This window comes from Charadrius vociferus, unplaced genomic scaffold (genome assembly GCF_000708025.1).
Source record: "Charadrius vociferus isolate BGI_N301 unplaced genomic scaffold, ASM70802v2 scaffold447, whole genome shotgun sequence".
Classification (NCBI taxonomy): Eukaryota; Metazoa; Chordata; class Aves; order Charadriiformes; family Charadriidae; genus Charadrius; species Charadrius vociferus.
This window is the reverse complement of record NW_009649040.1, coordinates 171,698-181,872: the sequence shown is the minus strand read 5'-3', so window position 1 is coordinate 181,872 and position 10,175 is coordinate 171,698. Positions and strand designations below refer to the sequence as shown.

At 39.4% G+C, this 10,175-nt stretch overlaps 1 protein-coding gene across 1 annotated transcript in view; it reads right to left on the bottom strand.

The window, feature by feature from the left end:
- Positions 1-6,555: 6,555 nt before the first annotated feature.
- The window catches only part of GATAD1 (GATA zinc finger domain containing 1), a 9,701-nt gene continuing 6,081 nt past the window's right edge, over positions 6,556-10,175 (bottom strand). Inside the window, exons 2-4 of the mRNA XM_009887914.1 lie at positions 9,650-9,709; positions 7,764-7,947; positions 6,556-6,996 (exon numbers count right to left, since the gene is read on the bottom strand). Of these exons, the coding sequence (XP_009886216.1) occupies positions 6,806-6,996; positions 7,764-7,947; positions 9,650-9,709 (435 nt within the window). The 3' untranslated portion in view covers positions 6,556-6,805. The remainder of the gene's footprint in view (positions 6,997-7,763; positions 7,948-9,649; positions 9,710-10,175) is intronic.

The following is a 10,175-nucleotide window of genomic DNA, read 5'->3' as shown; positions in this document are numbered from 1 at the left end:
ACAGTGCCACCTGGGACCTTGACCAGAGTGGATCAGGTTGGTATTTTGCTACTTCTCCTCTTACATCATTTGGTTTTCTTGGTTGGTAGGATTATGGCACGAGAAGAAAATTAATCTCATTTCTTACCACATCTTCCATGCTCCTTCTTCTTCACTGAAGGCTGGAATTGCAATGTGAGGGTAATAAATGGATATAGACCTATCCCTGTGTGCTGAAAACCATCAATTTCTACTTACTGATTGTTAGGTTTTTCATTGTCCCTTAGCCAGTGCTTCAAGTTGAACTGGTCTATGCTGGTCAATTGCTCCAACTGCAACCATTTTATCTTCTCTGCAAGTTCAGGTCTCCACATGTTCAGTTAGCTCTTACTGCTACACTTGGTGAGGTGCTGAGCGTAAAAGAAAGCAAACCTAACAGCTAGGGGCTCTCGAGCTGGGAGAGGAGGGGAGGGAAAAGAGAATTTGCTCGTTCTAAGGCAGGATCTATTAACTGGGTCCCAAGCCTGGCTTTTACTCTGTAGTGACCCCAGATCCTGCCCACCCAAGGCTGTCCCAGGTAGCTCTCCTCATTATGTTCACGTGTTGGAAGGAGATGCAGAAACACAGAAAAAAACAGCAGAAGGAAAAAGCCTGTGTTAGAATGTAAAAGCCATGGGAATGCCAATACAGTGCTTATCAAAAAGCTCCTAGACATAAATTAAAACTTGGAAAATTAAATAAATTCTGTTCTGGAAAAGCATGGCCCTTGTGTTTTCCCTCGTGATCCAGCCTTCTAATATAAATCTGCAAATCTTCAATGATATTCAGTGAGGCAAGTTAGAGGTAAAAAATAATTTCATATACACCCAAAGTGTGGTTTTGATGTGCCTACAAATATATGACAAATACCTGACAAAAAACAGTGTTTGTTTATTTACATGACTTACAAGTATATGTCTAAAATGAGGCATTTCTTCATTTCAACCAGTACGGCTTTGTGTAACTAAGACTCCATTTCAATAATGTAAAAATATATTGAATAAATCATTGAATATTTAGTGGACAGTCTCTATGTATATGAAATCTGGAAGTTTTGCTTTCGGCACTTAAAGCTGTTACTTGTTATTTGCTATCTTTAGCCAAGCTATCAGTCACTAAAATTGTTTTGTTTGCTTTTTTTTTCTTTTTTTTTTTTTCACTGGGATGAATATTGCCATTATTATCCTATTGCCAACCAAATTATTTTAATGAGTGCCTCTTACACCTTAACAGACATAAGTACATTGCTTAAGTCCATGATTTTTCCTTTTCAAGCTCTTTTATTTCTCCTATATAGATACAGAAGTGAAAATTCTCCCCAGTCAAAAATTAGTTTTAAAAAATGTCTGCATTATATCTGTCATGTCATACTCTTTCCTGTTCCGCAAGGCAAATGTTCTTGGATAATATCAATTTCCTACAACTACAAAAAGGATATTTTCTTCCTGCAGGCAGACAGAACTGCTCTGTAGGCATCAGGGCACACTCTGCATGTTCTATACATTACTTAGTACATTATATATGCACTGTGTATTTTAGCTCTTAGCTACATGTTTCTTCTTTAGAACTAAAATTCCATAACAAAAATGTCTGTTGACTGCTCACAAAGCTCTAAAGTTTAACACAAGGCCATAAATTCAGGAGCAGTGTACCCACGCACAGTCCAGTGATGCAAGAATGAAACCTACCTACACTTTGGCATAGGGGATACCAAACAAGGAAAGAGAGAATAATGGGTGAGCTCAGCTCCTTCAGTTGCAGGGCATCAAAACTGCTCCCCATGGGATCCTGTGATATCCCTTCTGCTCTTGAGTCCGTTTTGCGGGTCTTCCTTTTGCCCTTCATTTTCCTAATATGAGAAATTTTCAGCAACGTTGCTCTTGGAGGTCCCATTCTTGCAGCTACGTCCGTAAGAAGCTGTCTGGAGAGTCAGTCACTCTTCCCATGTTACTGGTTGATGTTCTGGACGTGAAAAAACAGAACAGTGCAATTAGTTCAAATACCTATAAATAAAGTTATAATGCTTTAGTAACAGACGTTGCCTGCAGATCCAATCTCTTTAGGGACCTTACCAGCAGAATCCTTGCCCATTTGGATTATTTTTTAGCGCTTCCCACTATAATCAAAAATTAAAATAAAAATACTCAGTGTTTAATAAGGGAGGGTGTTCCATAGTTCTCTAAAAAAATATATATTTTTTTTCTTTTTAGACCATAGTTGGAAGTATAATACTTGGAATTATTTTAGATTAAATCTTTTAAGCATTTTTCTTTCACTGGCTTACATTCTCCTTGAGCATGTCGAGCAAACAGGTTGCCTCTGATGCCATAGTTCCCACGGTACGATGACTATAATGCAAGTTGGAGGAATAACTGCATTTGCAACCCTGTTACTGTTTTTATTTGCTCTGAAGACAAAAGTATCCTGCACTTGGGTCACAACCACCCCATGCAGCGCTACAAGCTCGGGGAAGCGTGGCTGGAAAGCTGCCCAGCGGAAAAGGACCTGGGGGTGGTGGTTGACAGCTGGCTGAATATGAGCCAGCAGTGTGCCCAGGTGGCCAAGAAGGCCAACAGCATCCTGGTGCGTATCACATATAGTGTGGCCAGCAGGGCTAGGGAAGTGATTGTACCCCTGTACTCAGCACCGGTGAGGCCCCACCTCGAATACTGTGTTCAGTTTTGGGCCCCTCACTACAAGACAGACACTGAGGTGCTGGAGTGTGTCCAGCAATGAAGCTGGTGAGGGGTCTGAAGCACAAGTCTTATGAGGAGTGGCTGAGGGAACTGGAGAAAAGGAGGCTGAGAGGAGACGTTATCACTCTCCTCAACTACCTGACAAGAGGTTGTAGCAGGGTGGGGGTCAGTGTCTTCTCCCAAGTAACAAGCAATAGGACAAGAGGAAACAGCCTCAGGTTGTGCCAGGGGAGGTTTAGATTGGATATTAGGAAAAAATTCTTCTCTGAAAGAGTTATCAAACATTGGAGCAGGCTGCCCCGGGAAGTGGTTAAGTCACCATCCCTGGAGGGATTTAAAAGATGTGTAGATGCGGGGCTTGGGGACATGGTTTAGTGGTGGTTTTAGCAGTGCTAGGTTGATGGTTGGCCCTGTTGATCTTAAAGGTCCCTTCCAACCTAGACGATTCTACAAAATAATCTAAGCTGTCACGATTTTATTAACAGCTTTACATCTGTTTTATTGAGTTACTCAATTTCTACTAGTCCTGTTTGCATCTCCAAAACTAGCAATGCTCACAGTAAAAAAAATAAAATAAAGTTGAGTGGTCTGTGCCAGAAACTGTTAAACTATCAGGACTGATCCCACTCTTCCACAAATCTGTCCCAGCTCCATTCTTCTGTCCACAGGTTTGCTATACTGAGGGCAAGAGAAGTCAAACCCTGCCAGTGGAATGTAATGTATTTCAAAACTGGTTTTTCTCACGAACATACTACCATTTCTCTGTTCCTTTCTTAGACCCTCTCTTGGAAATGCTGATGAGTATCAATAGGAAGGCAGCAGCAGCTGGAAGTCAGTTTAAGAAGTTAACAAAAACAGAATTAGAAATCAATTAAATCTGTTCTGTGGAATTATTCAGTTTGTTAACAGACCAAGAAAAGGAGCAAAAGCTTAAGTCAGCTGCAATAATTTCAGGATTTATGCATGCCACTGATGTTAGTTTTCTAATCACCATCCCTAACAACAAATTTGGAGGGTTCAAAATTTTGTTGGCCAACTGCAGTTAGACAGCCTCGCTGTGCTTGGTGTCCTCAAGAAACCCTGACAAGCATGACCATGTCAAACACCTCAGGCACTCTGCTGATTATTAGGGCAATGGTCTGTATCCTTATAAATTCATGTCTAAGTGATTTACTTGATGGGCACTTATTAGGCACACTGAGATGAGTTAGCCCATACCTTACAGTACCTGTAATCACTCTGTCAGGAGTAGTACCCGTAGCTTCATATCACACTGCAGCAAACAAAATAAAAATGTTCAAATGCAGAGCTCCTTTTCAGCATTAGGAAGTCTGGCAAAAATATTTAGAAAACAAGTTTTATGTTTCATCAGCTGACAAGTAGATATTTTTTTTCCTGTGTGATTTTTTCCTATTTCATTCCCTGATGAATGGCAAGACCAGACAGCTAAAAAGGTATTTAAAGTTCCTGTGAGTTGTCTCATAAGAAAAAGTTCCAAGTCTTGCATCTTCCCAAACCAAATAATTATCTATCACAGTTAGGTAACAGAACTGACACAGATTCACATTTGTTCTAGATTACCTACTACATCTTTTCATAATTTTGTTTTTATTGTGCCGTTCTTTTTCCATTTTTTAAATCTAATCAGAATGCAGCTTTCTTAAATGTAGTGCTGCTAGTGATTCAAATGCAGTGAGGCAGGCCATTTTCATTTCATTCTGGCTTTCATTCACAGTTGCAACGCTCACAGTTCTTTGCTTTTTCTTACAGAAGTTCCAGGTTACATATCCTCTACCTGGAGCTCTGCTTTTTGCTACTGTAAGTAGAACGTTTATACGGCATACTATTTTTCGTAGAGTAAGACAGTATGTTGCCCCAAACTCTTTTCTTTCACTTAAGCTTTCAAACTACATGTCTAACGCAAGGCTGCAGTCAGTCCACTCTCTGGGTATGATCTGCTGTTTGACATAAGAGGGTGCCGAGATATGCGTATCAGCAGGTCATTCTGTGAAACCAACTTCAAATCATAAACCATACATTCGTATTTCTCTAAATTGTCCCTTTTATATTACAATTTATTGACAAATAAGGCAAATGGCTAGCAAGCACTTTTCATTTGGTGTAAATTGCAGAAACTCAAAAGAGCAAAACAATGTAAGCATTGTTTGTCTTCTTCCCTCTTCCTACATGGATTTGACAAGGAAAGCAGCTGAACTTGAAGGTCAGCCCAGAGAACAGCAAAGCTCCGTGGATAATGCCGAGGCAGCACAGGGACTTTACAGTGATCCCACGTGAAAATCTTGTGGACTGCAGAGAAAGGAAGGAAAACATCTGAGTGTAGGGAGCCACTCGGGTTACTGTAAATTTCTTTTAAGAGTCATTATTTTTACTTTCTTATGGTTGTTAATTTAATAAAGATAAATCAGCAAAAAAGAAATCTAGAGGAAGTGAAAGGAAAGAAAGGAGAGGAAGGTCAGCAGCCAGGTCACCTTGGGATGAATTACTGCAACACACTGGACACAGGCACACATCTCATATATGTAGCTACTAAAGTTACTCAAGATTTAACTCTGCATTAGTATTATACTGCTGATTTCTGAGCATTTTGAACTATTGACAGTATCCCTTAAATTCAGCACCTACTCCCTTAAGGTTGACTACGCTTCCTTGTATTTGAAGAGGGCAGAACTGCAGCTGCAGACTGAAACAAATGTATCTGGTTCCTGCTGTCACCGGTCCCGCTGTATTAACAGTTGTCAATACCTCTGACTTTCAAAATATATTTAATCTTTAATCAAAGCTTTTCGGGAAGTTAAAACATAAGCCTCGTGCAACTTTTATAGACCTTCATACAATACACTAAAGCTGATTTGGGGCTTCTGGGTGCTAAGGTCACATATGTCCAAAAAAGACAAAAAAAAAAGCTGAAAAGAGCTATAAATGTAAACTATAAGGCTACTTACAGCTCTTATGCTTCCCAGGCAGGAGGAACCACTAACCCCAGGGAATTCAGGCCATGCAAGCACATCTCGGTGTCTGGAGCAGACTGGCTTGTAAAAAGCTTCGTGCAGAAAACTTTAACATTGGTATTTTAGTATGTAGCATTTTCCCCTGTTACACTATTTAAATATATTTATTGCTACACTGAGACTGTCAATATATAGAAATAGTCTTTATTTCTCTTAGCAAATGTTTGGGTTTTTTTCATTTGAACTGCTTGAGGATTTTTTTCTTACCATCATTAACTGCAAAGACCGAGATAAGACTTTAAAATCAATTTTAAGAGACCAAGCTAACACACACACAAATAGTAACAACGAGAAACTCAAATCATATGTTAGTGTTAACTTGCTCAGGAAATTAAGATACATTTCTGTTACAAGGATGCCAGGATGGCAAAGCCAAATAACATTAATTTTTAAATCTGCTTCCAGCTTTCCAAGAAATGTGTCCCCCTATGCAAGCAAAGTTTAGCAGGAAGCTACAAACATAATCCCACATTTTAGATTCAGCGGAACAAAATTCCCTTAGAAGGTTCAAAATAGAGTACCACCTTGCGGATGACAGGTCTTGGTCTGAAGAAAAGAAATCCAAGTAGATCACTCCTCTCCAGTGTAACAGAAAACTGTTAATTGCATCACTGACCAACTTTAGTAGTTGAAGCTAGTCTTAAATTATTTAAGGAGTAAATAAAAACTGCTGTCAGACTTAACTAAATTAAATAAGTATATAAAGTGCTGGATGATCAAGAGTATGTCTTTTAACTTCTTTTCTGGAAAATAAGTTAGAAAATAAGAACACTAAAGGCAACTTTCAGAAGTCAATTATTTGCTCACCCAAGTCGAAGACGATGTGAAACTTGTGGTTTTGTCCCAAAATGAGCAATAATGTCTGAAGAACAGAGCACAGAAATGACGCGTCAAACGGAAAGAAAACTTCCACTTTAAAGATCTGATATAATTTAAAATAAATAAATACCATAATCCACAAAGTAAAATGAACGTTTTATAATTTTTTTAAATGTCTTGTATGGGGTTCACAGACCTGAGAATACACCCAAAATAACTCGTCCAAAGTATTCCTTTAAAAAATTATAAATTATTGGTAACAGTTTCTTTAATGGAGATTGCAGGAGTAGGTCCCACATGAGTCCATATATAGCCCTTCTCTGGTCTTGTAGGAACAGTAGGGAAGGGAGATGATCGAGATTTGAAGTATTCTGAAGGCGCATGGCAAACAAATTCTAAATATTCCATTTTCCTTGGAAGATCTTCTTCTGGTCCTAGGAAAAAAATAAAAAAATCTTCAAAGACAAAACTTAGAGGCGTAAAACTGGAGTACGTAGGACTTAAAAACATGCAACAACAGCCAACATACCTTAAAGAATGTGCCTTTTCAATCAATGATTTTCTGGCAAAGTAGCCTCAAATACTAGGCAAGAAACCTCTACTTTTATTTTTGCTGGACTGATCTTTTTTTTTTTCCTTCCACTTTTTCCCCATTCGAAGCATTCACTTCTTTGAGTGATGTATTTTAGTTAATGTACTTTAAATAGATACTATTTGTGGCCTTCCTGTCAAAAGGACTTTACTGAATGATTAATAATTTTGTAATCAGTAGCAGAATAATCTGTATGCCAGTGCTTGCATGCTACGTATTTTAAGTACTCAAGATGAAGATCAGCTAATTCAGGTCACTTTAAAAGAAACAGCTTGGACTAGTGTATGAGGCTTATACTGTAATGACTTTGATTCTATCTATGGAGTAATAATTTGATCTTTAAATTTCCAAGACTATAATTGTGCCCGTGAGCACAAATACTCAGATAATCACACTCACTGCAGTAGTGCTAATCATATTATATATGTAAGATAAACAAACAAACAAAAAGGCTATTGAAGTAAACAAGATGCTTACAGAATTAGGGTCTAAAATGTGGAAATTGCATAAATGATCCCAACAAGCTAAAAAGTTCATTTAAAGAAATACAACTCTGCATTAATCTAGGCACCTACAAGTAGTTGTATAAAATGAAGGCTTAAAGACTACCTATGATATAGGATGCTGGGTCAAAACAATCTTTGGGGCTGGCTTGCGTAGGAATGAGCCAGGTTAGTGCAGCACTCTTTTCACAGTATTGGTCCTGAATAAACCCACGGATCTGAGCGTAGTATGTTTTTCCATCCTGCTCATCGACCACTGAAACCACATCTCCAATTTGATAGTATACACCCTAGAAGACATACAAATGATAACTAAATCAAACAAGCTGATTTTAGAAACTTCATTCTGTGATTCTGATTCATGAGTACCTTATGTATCAGTATCTTAAATTATCTCAAATTGCCTCCATCTTGAAAGACAGCCTTAATTCAGCCACTTGCAAAAGAACAGCAGCATAACATAGAGTGCTCTCTCACCTAAGCAGTCATCAGCACTGCTTAGGCACAATCGGACAACATCTACGAGTCTGAGTTCAACATCTAGGAGTCTGCATTCAGTCACAGAATTGCTTTTAAGACTAGACAGGCAATTCCACATGGTCTCTGTCTGCCAAATGCCTCAGAAGTAACCTGGCCTCATCTGACTTCAAAGACACAGCTCTTTCAGCTGCTCTACATCCCCTTCTCCCAGGACTGCCACACCTCCAGTCTGCAGAGTGGTGATGGTTTCGTTCTGTCAGAAGCAGGAGAGTGCAACAGCACCTTCTAGAAAAAGTAACTGAAGTAATTTCCCTGTGTGTGCAGGGAAAGCAGCTTTCTGTGTATGAAGAAGTTCACTCATTTGAATGCAAAGGAGTACCAAAACACAGATCCACCTCTGGCCACTTTCCATGGTGCTCTGTAACGTGTGAGGCTGTGCAGCAAAGGCAGCTCACTTCATGTTACAACAGCGTCGCACAGCACAATGCAGTGCCTGCACTATCAGTATCAGAGTTTGACAAGCATCATCCAGGATGCTTTGTTTTTAAAACAGATTTAAAAGACATCAAAAACCTCAAACAACCCCCTTCTCAACAACACAGCGAAGTACCAAAACAGAAACATTTTGCATAAAGAGATCAGGTTAAATAAAACTTTGACATCATTCTTAGGAATTTCTGAGAAAAAGAAAAAACAACCCAAAACCAAAAATACGCAAGAAAAAACATCAATTCTCTTCCAAACTAGTCAACAGCACACAGAGATTCATCCGGGATGCGAGACATGATGCGCCAGGTCTCTAGAGAGTATACAGAAGCTCAGGCTACCACTTCTCCTCTGGATGTGCAGTCTCCCAGTGGCTATCCTGACCTTTCCTCTGGGGGAAAAGACATTTCAGATGGTTTGTTTGTACTACTGGGAAACAAAAGCAGAACTTCAGAACTTCAAAACACTAACACCTTGGCATGCTGGTAAAAATGCTCTCAAGCATGAAAGTGAGGAGGCTGGCTTCTGCTTTCATTGCAATAGTCAACAGATCTTGTTCCCAGGGTGTTTGAGTCTGCTTGCACTCAGCTCTGAAACCGGAGCCAGTTTAGACATTAGGGCAGCACAACCCATCCCCTCTACTGGCAATATTCTCTGTGCCTAAGGTAGGAAACACCACACAAATTTAAATAATCAGCTATAGTCACTTTTGCTTGACCTCTTCACAGTGAAAGTTTAAAAGTTTAAAAACCTTGATTGCAGTAATTATTACGGAAACCAGATGCATTTTTTTCTTAGAATAAAAAAAAAGGGGACAATGACAACTATGTAAACTACTGTGGTAAACTGCCTTGCAAGACTTAACAGCAATGATGTAAAGCAGAGCAAAAGCCTACACAACTACTAAGCAAGGAAGAACAGTTTACGTGAATATATCCCTAGTGCTTTCACTATTGGTGACAATTTTTGAAATCGGAAACAGAAACAGCAAGCTCTTTTTTGCAAACAAACTTGCACAAACCATACCTTATAAAAGATTGATTCTGCTGTAATTATAGTGGATACAGACTCGGGAGCCTTGATGGGCTAAGGAAAGAACAGAGAAATGGAAAATCAATAGCATTAAAACAAATCATATAATATAATTTACGGTTGGGGTGTTTTTTTTTTTCCTTTTAGACAACATACTGATACGGTATCTTCTTAGAAAATTAGTAAACACAAGAAATTGGGTGCAAACATTTGAAACGTTTCTACTTTAAAACAATAAAGTTAACGTTATACTTTTCAGGATTTTAAGTGGAGAAGTGAGTACTAAATTCACACGACTGGTTTGTATTTACACTAAACTCCTTCCCTCCAAGAAAGCAGCCTGGAGGACTGGACGCTGCGCGGAGGGGTGAATCACACAGGCAGGCGTGCCCGTGCTACTGAGGAACAGACCCACTCCGGCTCCGGCAGCGATTCCAGCCGCTTCTTATCCAGGTTTCAGGCTCATTTTGCGACGGGAGCTGCACAACCCCGCGCTGGGGTCCCACGTACCGGCGCGGTG